At 37.0% G+C, this 22,498-nt stretch overlaps 1 protein-coding gene across 2 annotated transcripts; it reads left to right on the forward strand.

Annotated features, from left to right (window-relative positions):
- Positions 1 to 1,368: 1,368 nt before the first annotated feature.
- On the forward strand, positions 1,369 to 15,692 carry LOC126823751 (fructose-bisphosphate aldolase). 2 transcript variants are annotated; one of them, XM_050552722.1, is made up of 8 exons: positions 1,369 to 1,498; positions 5,779 to 5,894; positions 7,043 to 7,309; positions 8,009 to 8,169; positions 12,469 to 12,552; positions 12,830 to 13,004; positions 13,777 to 13,976; positions 14,654 to 15,692. In XM_050552722.1, the coding sequence occupies exons 2-8, from the start codon at positions 5,783 to 5,785 to the stop codon at positions 14,744 to 14,746; spliced, it is 1,092 nt and encodes a 363-aa protein (XP_050408679.1). In that variant the 5' UTR covers positions 1,369 to 1,498; positions 5,779 to 5,782; the 3' UTR covers positions 14,747 to 15,692. The 2 variants fall into 2 exon arrangements, with proteins under 2 accessions (XP_050408679.1, XP_050408680.1); XM_050552723.2 differs by lacking the exon at positions 1,369 to 1,498 and adding an exon at positions 1,694 to 1,801.
- The last annotated feature ends 6,806 nt before the right edge of the window (positions 15,693 to 22,498 follow it).

Below are 22,498 nucleotides of genomic sequence, written 5' to 3' on the forward strand. Positions count from 1 at the left end.
TGGCCCGATTTTCACGAAATTCGAAGTCAACAAACATTATGGTGTAACGGTGATATATTCGAACGTTTTTTTTTAAATCGAATAATAATTGTGACCTCTAGAGGGACCACAAGCTAAAAACGCGATTTTTCGTACAACCAGAGAACATAATTCAGGAAGTTACGATTCGATATGCGCAAATATTGAAAGCAACCAAGATCTTTGGGTTATAAACTTGCATTTCAAGTTTCATCAAAATCGGATCAAAATTGTGGCCTCTAGAGGGTCCACAACTTTGATATACCAGATGTTTACACTATTTGGGTACGAGGGGCAGCCATTTTGTCTGGCAATTTTGGTCCGATTTTCACGAAACTCAACCTCAGACAAAATTACGGTGTAACGGTGATATATTCGGACGTTTTTTTTTTTTTTAAATCGGATAATAATTGTGACCTCCAGGGGGACGAAAAGCTAAAAACGCGATTTTTCGTACAATCAGGGGCTATAATTCAGGAAGTTACGATTCGATATGCACGAAAATAGAAAGGAACCAAGATATTTGGGTTATAAACATGCATTTCAAATTTCATCAAAATCAGAACATTGTGACCTCCAGAGGATCCACAACCCTGATACACAATATTTTGACACTATTTGCGAACGAGGGGCAGCCATTTTGTCCGTCAGTTTCGGTCCGATTTATTCGAACTCAACCATCCTTAGGGTGTAACGGTGATATATTCAAACGGTTTTGTAAATCGGATAAAAATTGTGACCTCTATGGAGTCCACAACCGAGATCTGTGGGTTATATATACATTTCAAGTTTAAACTAAATCGGATAAAAATAAAAAAATGTGACCTCTACAGTGTTCACAAACTAAAAACGTGATTTTTCGTACAACCAGGGGCCATAATCCATGAAGTAATACAGTCCGATATATGCCAATATCGAAAGGAACCGACCCTTAGGGTGATAAACCTATATTTCAAGTTTCATTGAAACCGCGGATAAAAACTGTGACCTGTAGAGTGTTCACAAACAATTGTGGACGGACGGACGGGCGGACGGACGGAAAGGGGCGACGACAATATACGTCTACATGAAAATGTGGGCGTATAAAAAAGGATCATCAAAACTTTGGAAATGAGTGATCAAAAACTAAGATGAAATGGAATATGCACGAATAAGACCCTATGTACGGTCAATAACATTCTAGTTATTAATAACTTTTGCTGAATATTTTTTTAAATTGATACCTAGATACATTTAAAACAAAAAACAAAAAAAACGCACGGGTATTTTTGCGGTAGGAGCAGGAGGGGGGGGGGGGCAGAATCGGTCTTAAATTATGAAGTCGTTTGATTGGTTAATTTTCGTGTCAAAGTTCAAGGCCATCTGACGTAACAACATAAGTAAAAACCGGCTTCTGCGCGCAGGCTCTTGTCTTACACGTCCGGTATTTCGCCTACTCAACAGATCAGGAAATCTTCTCAGCCAACTACACCAAATTAACGTAAGTATTTTACACCTGCTGATATTGTCAGCAATAGTTATTGCGTTTTATTGGTCTCTTAAACCGTACTCTTGAAAAAGGTACGTTAAGCTGATCTGAGAAACAATTTCTATTGCTCGTCCTTGCCGAACTCAGTAAGTCGAGTGAAGGACACGGCACCGCGACTTGTCCTTGAACTTCTTATTTAGGATTGTTAATTTGAAGGAATTGCAAATGTCAAATCATCGAATTTTCGGATCATAATATCATAGTATAAACTAAACCAAGAAGTTGCTCAAGTTATTCAGGCAAATTAAACGAATTGTGAGTTTTTAATGTAAAAAATAGTCTAAAATTTAGTAAAATAAATGCATAAGCTTGTTTGTACTAGCCTAGTTGTATAGCCATAAATTGGCATAATACTAATAATAGGTGACTTTGCCTATTAATGTATTATTATTTATAATATTATTAAATCGAAACTCGGCATCGGTCTGGTAAAATAAATTTCATTCCAAAGCCAAGGCAAAGCAACAAATTCGTTTCAGTATAACATTACATTAATAGCTTTTTGTAAAGAAAATTATCAGTATGCATTGATTTTATCTTATCAAAATAGCACAAATCTGAATCAAATAAAAAAAAAACTTGCTTATTTAAAATGCTCCCATGATTTCCAACTCGCCTTTATTATTAGATTATAACAAGGTAGATTTACTGTTGAACCATCGTAAATTTTAAACAGATTTCTTCGATTAAGAACAAACTACCGGTACTTAACTTTGGTTATTATAACTTACCTGTGTGTTTGAAATCACCTTCCGTTAAATAAAATCCATTGCAAAATTAAGTATTCCAGCGAATTAAAAAGTTCTTTCTTGAACAATGTGACATATTTACTTGTATTTTCGATGAAGTGCGAATGGTTAGCATGTGCGCGCTGTATATAAGGTCTGTCATTGAGTCAACTGGCATGGTTTTGATTCCCCGGTTGTACATGACAAGGAGTAGGGTTGCCTGTCCAAACTCGTGGGTTTTTCTCCGGATCCTCCGGCTTCCTCCAACTGTTAAAAGACCCATACGTGCGAGCGAATTATTGAAATAAAATTGAACCATGTGTTAGTCCCGAAATGACCTAGTTTGTGTTGAGTGGACATATAAAACCCCATTTCTCTCTCTCTCTCTCTCTCTCTCTTGTAATCATCTGACAATTTACATGTTCATAAACAGGTATGATCCACAACGAAATTAAATAAGAGCATGCTTATATTTCTTGTCATAAGTTGACGTCAATTACGGTTCTAGACCAAGCATATTTTTAAATTGGCTTTTAAATACAAGTCTGTGTGAATAGATACATAAAATCACTACAATTGCCTATTGTTTGGGAAGCTCATACATTAAATCTATATATATCAATCATGATATATATCATATTAAAGATATTCATAGGTAAAATTTAAGGCCCATAAGCCGAATGTCGTCGTTTTTGTGCAACATTTGTGTTCAAAAGAAGATTGTCCCATCTGACTCTCTGATCAAAAATATAATTAAAACAAAATATTTCAAAAGGTAAACAGCTAGAAACTTTCCAGTGATTTTACTAGAATATAAAAGATGGTAACAAAGGAATTGGACAGTTACATGTATGAATTTTTATCTGATCTCTGTTCCTTTCGATATTGACATGTATTGGACAGTAGTAAGTTCATGGTTTATTTTACAAATGTATGTTTATAACCTAAAGATCTCCAGTCCTTTCGAAATTCTCACATCCTGGACTGTAACTTTCTGGATTATGGCCCCTGATTGTACTAAAAAAGGCTTCACCCTTGTTTAAATGGGAATTGGTTTATTATGTTATGCTATGTGCAGTGCAGTTTGGTGTCAGTTTATGTGGAAATTAAGGGAGCTATACCAGTAACATTTTTGTAGTCATTTTACTAAAAAAAACTTGCTCAAAGGAACTCCTTAAAATGGTCTACTAGTGTGGCTGGAGTGAGATGGAAGACATCAGAGTGGTACCATTTCTAGGTATTTAAGTCCTGCATTTCAGCTCTCCATGATTTTTTAGATTTGAAGGCCTGACTTTACGACAGTTGAAACTGGCATATCACTTGAAGATAGGTGATTCAACCCGATTATGTCTCCTACCCAATGTGGGCGTATCTTGTATACTATTACTAGTTTATATTATTTTGTCAGTACTCAGTTGTGAATCGGTCATTATATTATGAATTAATTCTGTCATGTATGAATTATGATATGTTTTTCTATCTCCGTTACACACGAAACCATAGAATACACTGATTATAAATTGTTCATTATGTCTTAAGTATTGGATATAAAGATCCCATATTTTCATGGTAAGATACTGTAATAACATCAATATTGGATATTAGGATCCTATATTTTCACGGTAAGATAATGACATCAATATTGATTGAAATGGATCAATATTGAATTCTAATTCATGTTTTTATTTTGCATATTAGCTCCTTTAGTCAGTGGACATCTGTGTCATTGTTGGCTTGTTTTAAATTAAAGTTCAGTGAATCTTATTCTGATAATAAATTGCTGACACTCTTTTTCTATTTATAAAAATAAAATGCATAAATAATATATGTTTAATCTTGTTTGATAACAGACTTAAACTGATACTGAATACTGATAATGTTAGGATAAATGGCCTAATTTGTCAAGGACCTGTTGTTCATGGTTTGGAAATGAACTTTGATCTTCTATAATGTTACTTCTGGTCTGATATATATGGCTTTTACTTTTTTATTTTAAGTCTATTTACTTACTATAATGAATGAATTAAAATTGTAAAAGCTGAATATATGATAAATTACTACATATCTTGACATAAAGACCATTAAGAAAAATGGGCTGTTGTATGAAAAAGAGAGCAGAATTATTGTATCTAAGTTGTCGTAGACACAGAAAGATGGTGGATTGATATCACGACACTCCCATAAACACTGCCGTAAATTGATCAATTTGAATAATACTTATAGGTACGGGATGCATTCAGATTTCATGTCTTTATTTTTTATAAAATAACAAAGCAGATATGAATGACATAGTACACTCCCTAAATCTTTTTATAATTGATTTGATATCATCTTGAAAAAAATTACCAGGCCATGACCAACATTTATTAGTGAATTCATACAACAACTGGGTACAAAATCATTGGCCATTCTTTGGTTCTTTGTCCAAGTTTTGATTGGTTCTTGAACATTACATGTGCGTGTATGACTATGTTGAATCCTACACTTTTAGAATTAAAGGAACTACATACATGTGCAAGCATGGAAGTGAGAAACAAATTGACATTTAAATCGTTCATGTAAATTTATAAATTAAAACTTAAATAGAATTATTATAAGAAATTAAAAAAGATATGAAACTATAAATTAGAACTTTGATATGAGATTAGAGATCAGAAACTTTTATATGAAATTTTTGAGATTACAACTTTTATTTTTACCCCCCTTGCCTTTCAAAGAAAGCGGGGTACTATTAACATGGATCTGTTTGTCTGTCCGTCACACTTTTCGGGACATAATAACACCTAATTGAGGTAGAATGTTCAAAATTGGTGTAGGTGTCTATTAGGTGAATGCCTTGAAAGAGTTTGATCATGCGCATTTTCCACTAAGCAGAGATAAGCAATTTGATTGGTTGAGAATTTGGTTCTTATTGGGTGAGAGCGATGAAACTCAAAGTATAGATTAATTATATCAATACCTTGACTGAGTTCAATGATGAGAATTTTCTGCTTAGGCCAAGTAGCGGTAAGCAATTTGATAGGTCAAGGTTTTGGAAAACAACAACTCTGCTTTTAATTGAGGTAGAATGTTTAAACTTGATGTTCATCAGGTGAATGTCTTGAGTCTTGACTGAGTTCAATGATTAACATTTCCTGTTAAAGCTAAGCAGAGCTAAGCAATTTCATTTGTCGATGATTTGGGATAAGATAACTTTGATTCTAACTGATGGAGAATGATAAAACTTAGTGTATAATTTGACTACCAGGTCAAAACCTTGGCTGAGTTTGATCTTGAACATTTTCTGTTCACACTACGTATAGATAAACAGTTTGATTGCTCGATACTTTAATATTTGTCATCTATTTATTTTGGGACTTTGGCGGTGGCATCAGCTTCACTGTTGGCTTGTATGAAATTAAAGATTACAATATTTATTTTATGAAATTAAAGATTACAACTTTTATGTGAAGTTAAAGAGTAGAATATTTCAAATTGTTAATTTAATACATTTTTATTTTGCAGAAACATGCCAGATCACGCCCAATACCTCACTGCTGAACAAGAGGATGAACTTAGAAAAATTGCCAATGCCATTGTGGCTCCTGGTAAAGGTATCTTGGCTGCTGATGAATCCACAGGTAAATGACACTGGAAGATAAGAAATTTACCTTATGGATAGTCAACTTACTGTTGATTGATTTTAGTAAATATCCTCATGGATTTTTGTGTACTGTCCCGTTTAGGATATTCATTACTTTTCTCCATAAAATGAGTTGTTACATGTATGCACTCTGCAATTATTAAAAGAAAGGCAGTGGCTGATAATTTCAATAGTTTTGTAAACTTTAGCTCAAACTACTTTCTGTTAAATTGAATATAAAACTTAATGTTTACCCATAATCTTGATTCTTGACACAACCCATATACACGGTTTAGATAGATAACCGGTAATCACATTTAATTGTAAGTGAAATAGGTCAAAACGTGTATAAATTTATTTATTTATTCTTCTCTGCTTATCTAGTCACAATTCAATACCATCTTTTGTATACATACTATCTACTGATTAACTGAGTTTATGGACCATAAATTGATGTCTTTTTAAACAAGCCATGTGAAACAAATTAAAAAAATATAAAATGAGATGTATACTGTATTGATAAGGAACCTGGTAGGATAAACGATGCGTTATTATGTCAGCTATACAAGTTATTTATGTTAAAACTCTTTCTCAGAATTAAAGGAGTATATTGACAAACTAAAGCGTCACTTACATGTCCCTTAAATATGCATTGCGTAAGAGTTAAATCTGTGTATTCCGGGTCTTTAATTTGGTTTCAAATGTTATTTAAACGGTTATTTAGACATTTATTCACAGCAAAAGCCTATAATCAACTCTCTGGACCAACGGATGGCCAAGGTTTGAATGGATTTGAACACCCGCAAGATTTCAAAACTAAACGATAAAAGTGCCAAACTAAAGTCACTTGTCAAACTTAAAGGAGATCATCCTGCAGTTTCTATTCTAACAAAGATTGATATAATAACCCATTATTAATGACATTATCTTGAATCGATTTATTAAATTCTAAGTGCCAGCCTTAAATAATTTTTTACTGAGGTCATCAATACTATCATATTGTTTAATGTGGCGTCTGCAAGATTGAAGATTAAAAATGGTGAGTGATAATGTCTTGGTGAATTTACCTTGGGATGTCCTGTGTCCACTCAGGCGACAAGGGCTGACATGTATGATACTTCACGTGCATGTTATATGATTTTATAGGTACCATGGGAAAGCGATTTGCTGGCATTGGAGTAGAAAATACTGAAGAGAATCGTCGCCGATACCGAGAACTTTTATTCACAGCAGATAATGCAGTAGCTGAAAATATCTCTGGTGTCATTCTGTTCGAAGAAACTCTGTACCAAAAAACCAAAGATGGAACTCCATTTGTTAAAGTTCTGCAGAGCAAGGGCATCATTCCTGGTATTAAAGTTGATAAGGGAGTTGTCCCCCTTGCTGGCACTTTTAGCGAAAGCACCACACAAGGTATGCTCAATTTGTTGAGATTTTCATGCTTATATCTGGTAATTTTGAATGCTATGGAAAATGCAAGAAAAGTAGAAATTAATTTGACCTGAAGGGGACCAACTTTGACCTGTTAGCACTTAAGTCTGAAACCTCTTGTGACTAGGTTTCCTTACTGTCTCAATCTGCTTGTATCACATGAGTAGCTCTGGTGTTTCTCCATTGACATTTGACCCATTAGCACTTGACTTGAACTATTTTGACCATCTCAAACTGAGTTGCATGAATAGCTATGGAGTCCTCATGAGCGAGTTTAGGGTCATACAACACGGAAAGCTTTCAAGTACCTCAGACTGTCTAAAGAACAGTAGTTTCAAGGCTGTGTGAGCTATATCACTTTTATATAAGTTTCTTCAAACTACTGGGGTAATCAATATTTACATGTACTAAATGCTTAAAGGTTAATTCGTATTGAATTTTAAAAAAAGCGACCCCATTTTCTAAAGTTACGATTGGGTGGTGACTGTTTTTAAGTTGAACACTAGTACACCATTTGCTAGTTATCTCTAACCACATTGGTGGTGTGTAGTTAGGACACTTGACTCAAGGCCAGAATGTCCTGGGTTCAAATTGTGGTGTTGAGAAAAATCTTTCAGAGATTAAAATGAAATGTTTACAATTTCATTTGTTAAATTCTTATCCAATGTTTTATTGACATAGGTTTGGATGGTTTGTCTGAAAGATGTGCGCAATACAAGAAAGATGGTGCTCAGTTTGCCAAATGGCGATGTGTTTTAAAAATCGGTAAAGATACCCCATCTTTCCAAGGAATGCTTGAGAATGCCAATGTTTTAGCTCGTTATGCCAGTATTTGCCAACAGGTTTGTAAAATTTTCTTCATATTTTTGTAATACTGAGAAAACAAATTTTGTGATCTGATGCTGATACAGCTCTAATTACTGATATTATTGGCACATATAAAATATTACCCATTAAAATGACTCAAATGGCATGTTATTGAAATAACTCGAGTATTTCACAACAGGGCTTCCACTTAAAAATTTTCAGTCAATCAGTTTTGAAAGCGCACGAAACCTTTGCAAATTGATTTTTTTATTTATGGTAGGGTATCGTGAGATCACATCAGGACCGTAACTAGCTCAGAGCAACAAGGGGGGGGGGGGGGGAAGTGTTCTCAGGGGTGCTGTAATATTGACGGACAATGTATATCTATTTTTTTATGGTCGAAAATTTTTTCACGGGGGTAGGGGGTGGACTTTTTGCAGCCCTAGTTATGGGCCCGATTCACATGTCTATACCACTTTGTGTCGGTGACTGAAACCTTAAATATTGGACTAAGAAATAAAATACTAGTAGGTCTTATAATTAGGGTTGGCAATCGATACCGATTTTAAATATCGATATCGGCAACCATTTCGGCAATATCGATATATCTGAAAATTTGAAGTTAAAAGAAATTATTTTTTTGTATGCTAATAATGCATTTAAATGTGTTATTGTTCAAATAAAAAAAAACCTATTGGCTATTTAGATACATGTTCTATAGAAAACACTCTGACCTTGATAATTATCCACGGCATATTTCTTGCCACATTACGGGTCCCAGAATTGTGACATAATCCTAATAACTAATGAACTAATATGTTATTTTTTCGGCGTGGAAAATGATCGATGGGTCAGATCTAGTTTCAGTCATTTTCCGTAGCCCTCGGTCTGGACCGGCATATCGTCCCACATGGAACTTATGCTTCGCAATAAGTTTGTCACATGTTATTGACATCATTCAAGTACATCACAATAAGTTTGTCCAGTTAAACACTGAGTGTCTAGAGAGATCAAGTTATTGGCATGACTCCAGTATTTCACAATAAGTTTGTCTGGTTTAACACTGAGTGTTGAGAGAGAGAGATAACCCTAGTATTTCACAATTAGTTTGTCTGGTTTAACACTGAGTATAGAGAAATAACCCTAGTATGTCACAATAAGTTTGTCAGGTTTAACACTGAGTGTATAGAGATATAACTCTAGTATTTCATAATAAGATAAACATGTTATTAACATCACTCAGAGTGTGTATAGAGATAAACATGTTTTTGACATCACTCTAGTATTTCACAATGTGTTTGTGTAGAGATATACGTGTTATTATGATTTCACTGGTGTAATATCTCAAGGTCATAAATTCTGACAATGACTTTTTTAAAAAAATTAATCCTTGCTGAATAGTTTTGGCAGCTAACATTGCACAGAAATATTTTATTAGATAAGCATATAAGAAAGCCTTGGTGTGACTGAAGGATTTAATTATATTCTGTACTGGTCGTACATCCTATTTTTATCATATGTTCATTGTTTAGCTTGAATAATGGCTTATCCTGTTTACTTCATCAACTGAATTTTATTAAAGTGCACATAAGATGGGTGGAAAAACGTTTTAATGGGTGTAGCCAGTAATTACTATATCCACTTTACGCCAAGTTCACGCCAATCTGGTTGAAATTAATTCAGCTATCTTCACTCAAAGTCGTAAAAATTGACCTTCCGTGAAAACGACTTTGCCAATTATCGAAAACACTCTTAATCCCCTCAGACGCCAGTGATGTCACAGTGACCGAATGCATATTCGGAATGTTTATTCCTTAATTACCTATATACAGCCGGCGTGTGTGTTCTTTAACGCCTGAAGGATTCCTTAATCCCCCTAATTAAATAAAACAATTGACTACGGAATAATTTGTTTTGTAATTCATTTTGATTTAAGATCCAATTTAGAGTGCCTACAACTTTTAAACTTTGAAGTCTTGAACTCTTAATTAATTTTTTACAATATGGAACTTATTGGACGAACACTTTTAATATGTAAATAATATACTGGTCCAGCTATGTGGTTTTTACTGCGAGCACTTCGCTTTTCCACATAAAGTGTAGTGTCGTTAATATCTGTCATTAATTAATCAATCCGACTATAAAAGTTATACGATGTCTGCGATATCACCTCGGTGGAAGTGGACGTAAATTACAACTAACTAACAACAACAACGAGTTATACAGGCATGGGCCATAAATTAATTTACACGTTGGTGTTAGCAGTGAGTGTTAGTGGGATTAAGAATGTTGATTAGGTAATTATCTTTTTTTACGCCGACCAGATCAAAGACGTCACTAAGTGGAACGTGTGCGTAATACCTCACGAACGAACTAATGGTAGAATCATACACACACACACACACACACATTAATTGTATAAAATAATTAAGTTTTACTAATAAGTTGTTTAAAATTACTATATATCCAATAATTATTGCTCACCGGTGTTTTTGTAATCAAGTAGCCTTGTATTATTTGTTGATTGGTGATTAAACAACATTTAATTGATGGATGGATAAACGTTTTTGATACCATTAGGTTATAATGTCTAACATCGTTTATCTTCTTTATAATAAAAGTATTTTACAATTGCATTGACAGTTTAATCACTCACCAAACGGCACCAGGAACTCCACGAATGATCCCATGCAATTTTCGTGGCGAAGTTTAATTTCATTTACTACACCCGTAGTACATGGAACGGTACATGGTAATAAGATACCAAGCGTTGATTGGCAGAGAAATGAGTGCGATCTATTGTACATGTTATGCATAGTCATCGGAAAATTCCATATTCACTGTAGTTGTTCTTTATGTATAGAAATGGTTTTTATTTTTATATATAGCTAATAATGAATATATCGACAAATGACTGGCACCATTTGTATTTCTGTACTTAATTTTGGGATATCAAGTATTACGGGGTTATCCAAATTACCGGTAAATGCGCTAATTTCTTGAGTCATCTTCATTTGACACGTGGCCTATTTAAACAAAGGCAGCTTAAAATGATCTACGGCATGATAAGGCATTTTAAATTGACTCTAAAATATTCCAATCACAAATGTCTAATCTAATCGATAATTCAGTGATTATGATCAGGCCAGTCATGTGGTAATTGGACCGTCAATAGACGCTTGTCCAGTTGCCGTGTGTATTGATAGTGCAATATTGTACAGACAGTGAGATATTGTATAGATAATGTATATCCTATGTGTAGTGACTGTGACGTCACCAGCGAATCAACCGGATTAAGGTCGTAATTGAAAAATGGAAAAGCGTTTTGGCTTGTCGGATACTTAAACGTTAACAGCGGACTTAATTTTAATCAGATTGGTGTGAACTTGCCGTAAAGTTGATATAGTGACCATGGGCTATACATACATGCAATTTAGATTTTTGATCTTAGGTGGTCTTTAAGTATCACCTTACTTGCATGTACATCCTATTTAGGGTTTCAAGTGAAATTTTTAGTTAGGAGAATAATTAGTCCACAATAAAAATAATTATTAAAGATACTTTCCCGCAAAAGTATTTATCGGGTGGTTATTTCCAAGAAAAGTATGGCAATTTTGGTATATATGGAAATTAGAAACATCCAGTCTTACTAGAAAAATACTGGACTCCCTGAAAAACACCCATGGAGCACATACAGGACAAAAATGTAAGGGTTCCCCTAACTGGCGACCTGACGATTAGGCATATCTGCTCGAGTGACGTCAAAGTTTCCACACAAAGATTGTCTGATCTCGCAGCGTTAGTGAGCGCTTGATATATATGTTGATAAACTTAATGGTGAGCTTAAATTTACAACAGTTTCTGAGATAAAAACCACAGAAAAAGATGTGGGCAGTGGATAATCCAAGAATTAATTGGGCTTCGATATTTATGATAAATAGACAGCGATTAAAGACAACATCTTGTATGTGCAATGAATTCTGTTCTGGCCTCACGCCCGTTGCTAGGTACCGCATCGGCCAAGTTACGTGACACAAACATGGCTTCTATTAATAGATTTTTTATACAAGGTTCAGAGAAGGATTTGGAGCAAAATTTTGATTGACTGTATGAAATAAATCCTCAAGTATTTCGTTCTTTCGGACTGTATCAATATTGTAATTGAAAACAACAAGAGAATCATTGTAGAAATGTAGCTCCGATTAAAATTACAGTAATTATTTTCATAGAACTGTGTTTAACGTCAATTAACTAACCACATAAAGAAATTGAAAATGATTTGAATATAATCCTTGGAGATATAAACCTATATTAAAATGTATTTTATATTTTAGAATGGTTTAGTGCCAATTGTGGAACCTGAAGTATTACCCGATGGCTCTCATTCGTTAGAAGAAGCTCAGTACGTCACAGAACAGGTGATTCACAATTTCTTTATTTTATATTCAACACATAATTTCTTGGGTTTTTTTTTAACTTTGAAAATTTTCTATTAATTATTTATATATTATTAGATTTTCTGAAAGCTAATAACAAATCATCCAATGGTCCAGACAGTTGATTATAGGCTTGGGATGCTTATTAATGTCTAAATAATAATTTATATAGCATTTGAAGCCTGAAAAAAAACCTGCAGTAGGAGGATTTAGCTGTTACATAGTGCATCTTTAATGCTCATTTCTTGGTTTCTTTCAGGTCTTGGCTTTCCAATACAAGGCTTTAATGGATCACCATATTTTCTTGGAGGGTACCCTGTTGAAACCTAATATGGTAACCGCCGGTCAGTCCTGTACAACCAAGTATACAGCAGAACAAAATGCTAAAGCCACCGTGTTAGCTTTATCACGAACAGTTCCTGCTGCCGTTCCAGGTAAAACATCACAATTTAATAGAAGTCTGGATATAACGGTTTCAGTTATAGCTGACAAAATGTCAGACACTAATGAACTAGTTCCTGCCATTTTCAACTTAGTGCTGTAAATGTATTAATAATATCAATAAAAAGAACAATTTGTGGCAGACAAATTGACAAGTTTCGGAGAGATTGTGCCTGACAAAGTCTGAATTTGTGTCTGACATTGTCTTTGACAGGGGCCACATATTCAGGTTTGATTAAAAGGCCAGTTTGTGTTTATTTTCACAATCAAACCACTACCGGAATAGACTGGGTTACACAGGGTGTCAACTTGTCTCCAAAAATGATTTGCTAATTCTCACTTGACAAATTCTAGAAACTACTTTCAATTTACATAATTATATTCTAGCAATGGAGACTTATGAGGTGCTAGGAGCTATGAAACGGATTCTATACATTTTTTAAATTTTTTAATGCCATTGACCCCTTGTTTGTTTATGACTTGCCAAGAGCTATAAGTGCTGTACCAATGGCCTTGCTAGTGAAATGCGTCCAGTTCTGATGGGACAAAAAACTGAGGTCTTGTGTGTACAATTTGCAGCACGTTAAAGATCCACCGACTATTGAAAATAGTTAAGATTAGATCATAGTGTTCCTGTCTAGGACAAACTAAGGTCATAGTACACAGATTGGCAGATGCTCAACCTCATTAGACTCGTTGGTGCAGGGAAGTAAGACATTATTCCCCTTTTTATTCTAATAATACCACTTCGATCTTTTGTTACAGGTATTACATTCTTGTCTGGTGGACAATCTGAAGTAGATGCTTCCATTAACTTGAACGCTATTAATAGTTACCCTGGACGTAAACCATGGGCACTTTCTTTCTCTTTTGGTCGTGCTCTACAAGCCAGTGTATTGAAAGCGTGGCAGGGAAAAGATGAAAATGTTGGCGCTGCTCAAGGAGAACTCTTGAGACGAGCCAAGGTAAATTATTACTTACTGATTTTCATAGATTAAGGATATTTCATTTGATAGCAAAAATAAATTTACCCCTTCGGTTCAAGGTTGTCTTGTCATTCAATGAAGTTGAAAAATGAATAAAGCAAGCGGTGGACACACTTGCCGAATGATTCGGCCGAATCAATCGGGGTCAAAATTTGGCTGAATGATTTGCCTGAAACAAACATGTTTGATGTACTTTCATTCGGCCGAATTATATTCGCCTAGTGTGTCCGCTTCGTCAAATCATTTGGCCGATTGTAGAATTCATTACCCAATCACCACTCATCATCCACTTGTATTGAGAAGTCGTGTGATTATTTGAAGACATAGACGTCGCCATCTTTAATCATGTGACAGGTGATGCAATCTATTGGTGAATCGTGCGAAGCATTCTTCTAATGTGTCCAGCCATTCGACCAAATATTTTTGCCGCCGATTGATTTGACCAAATGATTCTGTTCGACTAATGTTTCCACTGCTTAAAGCGTGTAATCTTTATTAAATTGCCAGAGTTATTCCCCTTTTTATTTTTCATTTTGGAAGGTGTCTTCATCAAACTGAATATAGTACAATTTTGAACTCGTTAAGCAATCTTGAAGATATATTTAATTCTTAATTCTTGGGGAAATTAAATAAACATGTATTTTATTTTCTTTCAGGCAAACGGAGATGCTTCCCTTGGAAAATACACTCCAGCAGGTGAAGGGGCTGCTGCTGCCGAATCCCTCTTTATTGCAAACCATAGTTATTAGGCCCAAAGGCCACTGTTACGAACATTTTGTGATTAATTCATTAAAAAGGATTATACAATGCATTAATACAAACCTTACCCATTGTTATTGTCTTATAGTGCAAAATATAACTAGAATTTCTTTAATTCACACAGTGGTATTTGATAATTCATTGGTATAAATATAATTAATTTATTGAGATTAAATATAAAACAGGCAAGAGTCAACTATCATCAAGGGTGCTTTTGGTAGAAAGTAAAAGTGAAAGAACATTTCTTAAATTGGTTGCTTCTGTGTTAAAACTTAAGAAATTTTTTGCACCTTTACTCTTCATCTTAGCTTTAACCACAATATTAACACCAGACAGGCTTCATATGCACGAACTGTATAGCCAGATGTCTTATTACTTGTGATACCGGTATAAACTCTAGTTAGATTTAGAATCAGTATTTTTGTGTTTTTAAAAGTTTATAAATCTAATGATATATGATGTAGACATGGTTATTGTTCTCCCGTTCTTATCTTTGCATTGTCTTTTTGTGTAAAAATTATAAAGAGTTATTTTTTTCCTCTTCAGTCTGTGTTTTTTTTGTTATGTTAAGGGTAATTGACTCGCAAACGGTTAATTTATATAATATTGTGTAAATAGCAATATGTCATAATTTTCAGTGTATGCTTAGCTTTAATAGAGTTATCCACCCTGGTTAACTTACATTTTCAATTAAAGACCTTAACCAAGTTGTATTAAGACATTGTCAGATAGTGCTATGTGTTCAATTTTTGTAAATTACTACTCTTTCGTAATATAAAGCTTACAAAATAGGAAATCCTGTATCAATTATTACAACTAGTTATTCCCTACTGTAGAAATTTTTTGTAAATTACTGCTTTATAGACCATAACATCAGTGTTTATATAATATATTGTCCGATGGGATTGTTATCATAATAAAATTATTGTGGTTGGATTGTAGTTATTTATATTTTTTTTTAATAAACAGACAGTTTTATGGATAACATTCACTAGGTTTATTAACTGCAACGTTTCAATGAGGACACTCAACGTTATCATTGCTTGACTAGTGAATTTTATCCATAAAACTGTCTGTTCATTATATACTATTCAAAAAAAGTAGGGGATATTTGATTTTTAAGTGTTATTAAAGTCACCTAATGAAACTGACGAAGAAACAAATGACAAAATGAAATGAAGTTCACATTCATCGATTTATTCCAAATGATCGTTATACTAAGTAAGGCACAGACTGACCATTATAAGGGTAAAATGATACCCGGGGTCAAACAGCAAAGTTACCACAGCATCACAACCAAGTCAGTAACGGGTAAATCCTCCTCTGTTTGCCAAACAAGCATTGATCCGACGTGGCATACTCCTAATGAGACGTCTAAGGTCATTTTGGTCCAGATTGTCCCATTCCTGTTGCAACGCAGCAGCAAGTTCTTGGACATTGGCAGGACGTTGTTGACGTTGTTGACGTTGACGTAACCTCTGTCCAAGCATGTCCCAGACATGCTCGATGGGGGAGAGGTCGGGACTCAGTGCTGGCCAAGGTAATGTGATGATGTTCTGTTGTTGGAGGTAACCTGTAACGATCCTGGCCCTGTGACATCTTGCGTTGTCATCCTGGAAGATGAAACGGCGGCCATGACGTCGTGCGAACGGCACAACATGGACTGCCAAGATGTTGTCCCGGTAGTACTGGCCCGTAACACGCCCTGCAACAACATGTAAAGCCGTTCTTCCAGCAACAGTGATGCCTCCCCACACCATAACAGAACCACCCCCAAATCGATCATGTCTGATGACGTTAACGTCTTGGAAGCGCTCGTTTCGACGACGCCACACCCTCCTACGTCTGTCCAAAAAATCAACAGTGAACCTTGACTCATCTGAAAACATCACATTGCTCCAGCGTCGATTATCCCAGTGTTGACGATCCCTACACCAACGACGTCTTGCCTGAATGTGATGATCTCTCAAACAAGGTATCACGCGAGGACGTCGGGCGCGAAGGTGACCCCTATGCAGTCGATTCCGAATCGTCTGGCCACTCACTCTCACACCAGTGTCTGTTTGAAGACGAGCGCTGATCTGATTTGCTGTGATGACACGATTTCTCAAGGCCAAGGTACGGATAAATCGATCCTGGGCTTGAGTTGTCGCCCTTGGTCGACCTGAGCGTGGTCTGTCCTGTACAGATTGTGTATCACGGTATCTGGACCATAGCCTGCTTATGACAGACTGAGAAACATTCATCGTCCGTGCCACAACTGCCTGTGTTGTGCCGATCTGTAGCATGCCAAGGGCACGTAACCTTTCATTTTGGGTAAGCCGACGCATATCAAAATTTGTTTTCTGGTCACTAAAACAATTAAACTGATGTTTCCACCCTGGAATTCAATGCCACAATGACTGTAACATTCAAAGTCAGAGTCGTGCAAATCTTGGGTTGGACCCCCATGATGATCCCAAGCATCACCTGCATTCCATGCGGTAGCTATTGGTGCGTTTGGGCGTCACATGTAACTGGAAATGTTTCTTCTGTTAGGTTCTATAGTGACTTTTTTCGTAGTCATTTGCATATTTTAGTATTATGCCCCCAAAATCAAATATCCCCTACTTTTTTTGAATAGTATATATCGCTTTCACTTAATGCCTTTGAAAGATACTATATTTTTTTAATATAAATTTGTTGGCTTGGTGTATCAATAAGTGCCGGAGACCTGCACCACATGCAAAACAAAAACAATAAGACAAACTGCATAGACATTGCAAGATATAAACAACAAAATTCAAGTGTCCACTGCGCTGCAATTAATACAGGCTTCACTCAATGAAGAAAAATAATGATTAAGAAGAAAGACATAATGCAACCAGTCTTAACGGTAATCGTCTTCTGAATGGGGATAGTATGCCAGTTGATGTCATATGTGAGAACTCAAAAACTTTTAACAATAATAAGGGCGATATTCTAAACAAGCTTAGAATATGCTAAAAAAAAAAAAGTGTAGAGAGCAATTAAGCCTAACAACGAGAACATTCTGCAGTAGGAAGGGCTAGAACCGCACTACACATAAAACAAAACAGATAAAACTAACCTGGTCATTGCTGTTTAGTCGGGACTCGTGTGGTAGTAATGATCTAGCAGGATTCAATAGATGGGAGCTACCACAAGAAACTTACCATGCATGCATTCATTTTACTAGTATTTCATCCCAAGTCTTTATATGAGCTCATTGGAAAAGACTGTTAGTGTTACCGTCCTACGTTTCTGCATCAGCCTGGCTAGAAAAGTTGGGTATACGTCATCCAGTGTCCTATATGACGGAAATAATGTCCGGACGGCAACATTTCTGTCTCGTGATCAAGTTCCCACTAGCGGCGTTCCTATGCTTGCTTGCAAACGAGTACACGGGTCGTGACGGGTGGACCATGGATTGATTGTGCCCGCCCATCAAACACCAAATTATTCAAGACAAACGTAAATTGAACAATAACAGAATTTAGCCTGGCGATTTACCGTGTATCGACAGTTACACGCAGGTGTAAAAATTATCTTTTTTTTTTTTGCCTACCCACCCCTGAGATATGGGCATTTCTGTGATTCACTGCGAGTTGTAGAGTAGCCTGGCTAGAAAAGTTGGGTATACGTCATCCAGTGTCCTATATGACGGAAATAATGTCCGGACGGCAATATTTCTGTCTCGTGATCAAGTTCCCACTAGCGGCGTTCCTATGCTTGCTTGCAAACGAGTACACGGGTCGTGACGGGTGGACCATTTACCGTGTATCGACAGTTACACGCAGGTGTAAAAATTATCTTTTTTTTTGCCTACCCACCCCTGAGATATGGGCATTTCTGTGATTCACTGCGAGTTGTAGAGTAGCCTGGCTAGAAAAGTTGGGTATACGCCATCCAGTGTCCTATATGACGGAAATAATGTCCGGACGGCAACATTTCTGTCTCGTGATATGGGCATTTCTGTGATTCTAATGAAAAATGCTTTATTCTAATCGTGATAATTCTTGATTGTTTTGAGAATTAGGCGGGTCCAGGTGTATATATTATATATGATAGTATATAAAAATGATTTACACGCTTGCTGATGTTGATAAAGCCTCTTTAAATGTGTGGGGCGGGGGGGGGGGGAGGGGTACAAAACCAGACCCAACTTTCCTAGAGTAAAAGTTTGCGTAGAATACGATGCCGAGTGGTAATCAGTTCGCCGTTGGGACGTTTTCGAGATATTCGGGGACAAAGGTCAATGGGTTCATTTGCACTGAAAGTGAATTCGCAGCCATTCTTGTATCATGAAAACCGTTCAATAAAAATGTTAACTTGCTAAATTTAACTTTGTTCTTTGTGACCCCAGAGGCCAAAAGGTCAAATTTTCCGTTTTTGCACCAGGAAGATTTAAAGCAATAAAATGTCAGCGTAAAATATACTATTCAAAAAAAGTAGGGGATATTTGATTTTGGGGGCATAATACTAAAATATGCAAATGACTACGAAAAAAGTCACTATAGAACCTAACAGAAGAAACATTTCCAGTTACATGTGACGCCCAAACGCACCAATAGCTACCGCATGGAATGCAGGTGATGCTTGGGATCATCATGGGGGTCCAACCCAAGATTTGCACGACTCTGACTTTGAATGTTACAGTCATTGTGGCATTGAATTCCAGGGTGGAAACATCAGTTTAATTGTTTTAGTGACCAGAAAACAAATTTTGATATGCGTCGGCTTACCCAAAATGAAAGGTTACGTGCCCTTGGCATGCTACAGATCGGCACAACACAGGCGGTTGTGGCGCGGACGATGAATGTTCCTCAGTCTGTCATAAGCAGGCTATGGTCCAGATACCGTGATACACAATCTGTACAGGACAGACCACGCTCAGGTCGACCAAGGGCGACAACTCAAGCCCAGGATCGATTTATCCGTACCTTGGCCTTGAGAAATCGTGTCATCACAGCAAATCAGATCAGCGCTCGTCTTCAAACAGACACTGGTGTGAGAGTGAGTGGCCAGACGATTCGGAATCGACTGCATAGGGGTCACCTTCGTGCCCGACGTCCTCGCGTGATCCCTTGTTTGAGAGATCATCACATTCAGGCAAGACGTCGTTGGTGTAGGGATCGTCAACACTGGGATAATCGACGCTGGAGCAATGTGATGTTTTCAGATGAGTCAAGGTTCACTGTTGATTTTTTGGAAAGACGTAGGAGGGTGTGGCTTCGTCGAAACGAGCGCTTCCAAGACGTTAACGTCATCAGACATGATCGATTTGGGGGTGGTTCTGTTATGGTGTGGGGAGGCATCACTGTTGCTGGAAGAACGGCTTTACATGTTGTTGCAGGGCGTGTTACAGGCCAGTACTACCGGGACAACATCTTGGCAGTCCATGTTGTACCGTTCGCACGACGTCATGGCCGCCGTTTCATCTTCCATGGTGACAACGCAAGATGTCACAGGGCCAGGATCGTTACAGGTTACCTCCAACAACAGAACATCACCACATTACCTTGGCCAGCACTGAGTCCCGACCTCTCCCCCATCGAGCATGTCTGGGACATGCTTGGACAGAGGTTACGTCAACGTCAACAATGTCCTGCCAATGTCCAAGAACTTGCTGCTGCGTTGCAACAGGAATGGGACAATCTGGACCAAAATGACCTTAGACGTCTCATTAGGAGTATGCCACGTCGGATCAATGCTTGTTTGGCAAACAGAGGAAGATTTACCCGTTACTGACTTGGTTGTGATGCTGTGGTAACTTTGCTGTTTGACCCCGGGTATCATTTTACCCTTATAATGGTCAGTCTGTGCCTTACTTAGTCTAACGATCATTTGGAATAAATCGATGAATGTGAACTTCATTTCATTTTGTCATTTGTTTCTTCGTCAGTTTCATTAGGTGACTTTAATAACACTTAAAAATCAAATATCCCCTACTTTTTTTGAATAGTATATAAAAAACTAAAGCGAAACCTGTTCTAATTAATAAAAGGAACATTTTAAACTTATCTATAGGTGGTCTTAGCACCGTACATTTACTTTGGAACCTCGAAAAAGATCTTGCATAACAGAAACAAAACACTTAGAAACCTGTTTCAAAAATACGTAAAAACTGTCAAATCAACTAGTTGTCTGAAAAACAATTGAATAGTTTCATGGTTGGACTCCAGCCTGCAGGCCGCGTGGATTTCCGGGAATCCCAATCTGGAAAAATCGACGTTAATCTGTGACCGGAACATAGACACAGAAAAACCAACGGATGCATAGCTCTTGGTAAATGTTACCTGGGAAAAGTGTCCCATATTGACATTTCGATGACGGTTCCGTCACAATCACATAGGGCCTACAATGAAAACATTTTAATGGCTAAATATAATTTCACGGTTCAACCATCAGCTGGAATTTTTCAGCGAGGCTTCCCCTTGTTAGTGATGAAGGCAGTGGCGGGGATGGAGGGGCAAAGATGGGACGAAGTCCTCTCGTGGGCTCCCAATGGAGAGTATGCCCCCCCCCCCCCCAATATTTTTTGAAAAATAGACTGCTGAAAATGCAGTGCAGTCTGGCCGTATTTCAGGCACTGATCGTCGAGATAAGCAGAGCTGACCAGATACCGCCTGCCGCCAAATCAATAGCTTGTCCGACAAGAGAGGAAAGTGTCAAACGAACGGAGTGAGTGAATCAGAGTGAATGAGTATTCTCGCCGCGTTGAACGTATACCCCAAAACTTGGAGGATCGTAAAAAGCACTTCTTAGTTGGTTCACGTGTTAGGTTTATAGTAGGTTTACAGCAGGATGGGTTTGGAAATGAAATGTCGTTTAATGTCCTACTGTTCTGCTCCGACGGGGCTAATGAAGACGGGCATACGCCATACTGTGTGCTATCAGGGAAATTTTGCTCGGGCAGCGGTACTATGGCCTACTCTTGTATCGAATTCCAACTGCCAAGGGATCTTTTGCGTGCACGCCTGTGTATACATGGGACCTCCGTTTTTGGTCACATCCAAACCACTAGACAGTCCTGCACCACTGACAAGGAGGAACCACGTCGGAAAATCCCGATGAACTTTCTCGACCAATGCAGGTATCGAACACGCGACCTCCAGACTAGCGGGCCAGCGTCTTACCCACTTAGTCACCGTGGCTCCGGATGAGTTTGGTAAGAAATCACTAGGACTCTACAACATGCAATGACTGGGAATGTGGAATTTAATCACTGTAGAAGGTATTGATTACCGAAACATATCACAAATATTTTATTTTATTTTGTAAAATTATGGGGGAAGGGGGAAAACGGGGGGAAGTCTGGATGAAGTGTGTATTGACCGACTTGGAACAGCGTCTAGTTGTTAGGATGGGACGAAAAATCTTTATCCCGTGTACACAATGCACGTAAAAGAACCCCACGCAGTAGGAATTCGCCGAAGAGTAGGTGGAAACGCCTCTGTCCGGGAAAATATCTCTGCGGTTGACGAAGAAAAGTAAGACGCCAAACCCCATTTCATATCATATAATATCGTGTTGGGTTTCCGACGCTTTATAATTTCATTATTATTACAATAATACATATACAAGGTACCAATAAAAATATTTAATTTGTTACATGTATATTACAACAATAGTTCAATTATACATAATAAGAATAATTCAATTAGCAATGTCGGCTACCTTTCATTGTTAAGGGTGATAGGTCAGAAAGGAAATCCGGATTATTGCATTTATAGCTAATAAAT

The sequence above is a fragment of the Patella vulgata genome, chromosome 6, assembly GCF_932274485.2.
Source record: "Patella vulgata chromosome 6, xgPatVulg1.2, whole genome shotgun sequence".
In the NCBI taxonomy this organism is placed as follows: Eukaryota; Metazoa; Mollusca; class Gastropoda; family Patellidae; genus Patella; species Patella vulgata.

Excerpts from the sequence above, each read along its gene's own strand:
- LOC126823751 (XM_050552722.1), top strand. The coding sequence starts at position 5,783 with ATGCCAGATCACGCCCAATACCTCACTGCTGAACAAGAGGATGAACTT. Across the intron at positions 8,170-12,468 it reads ATGCCAGTATTTGCCAACAG|AATGGTTTAGTGCCAATTGT; the intron begins GTTTGTAAAATT and ends TTTATATTTTAG. Across the intron at positions 13,005-13,776 it reads AGTTCCTGCTGCCGTTCCAG|GTATTACATTCTTGTCTGGT; the intron begins GTAAAACATCAC and ends CTTTTGTTACAG.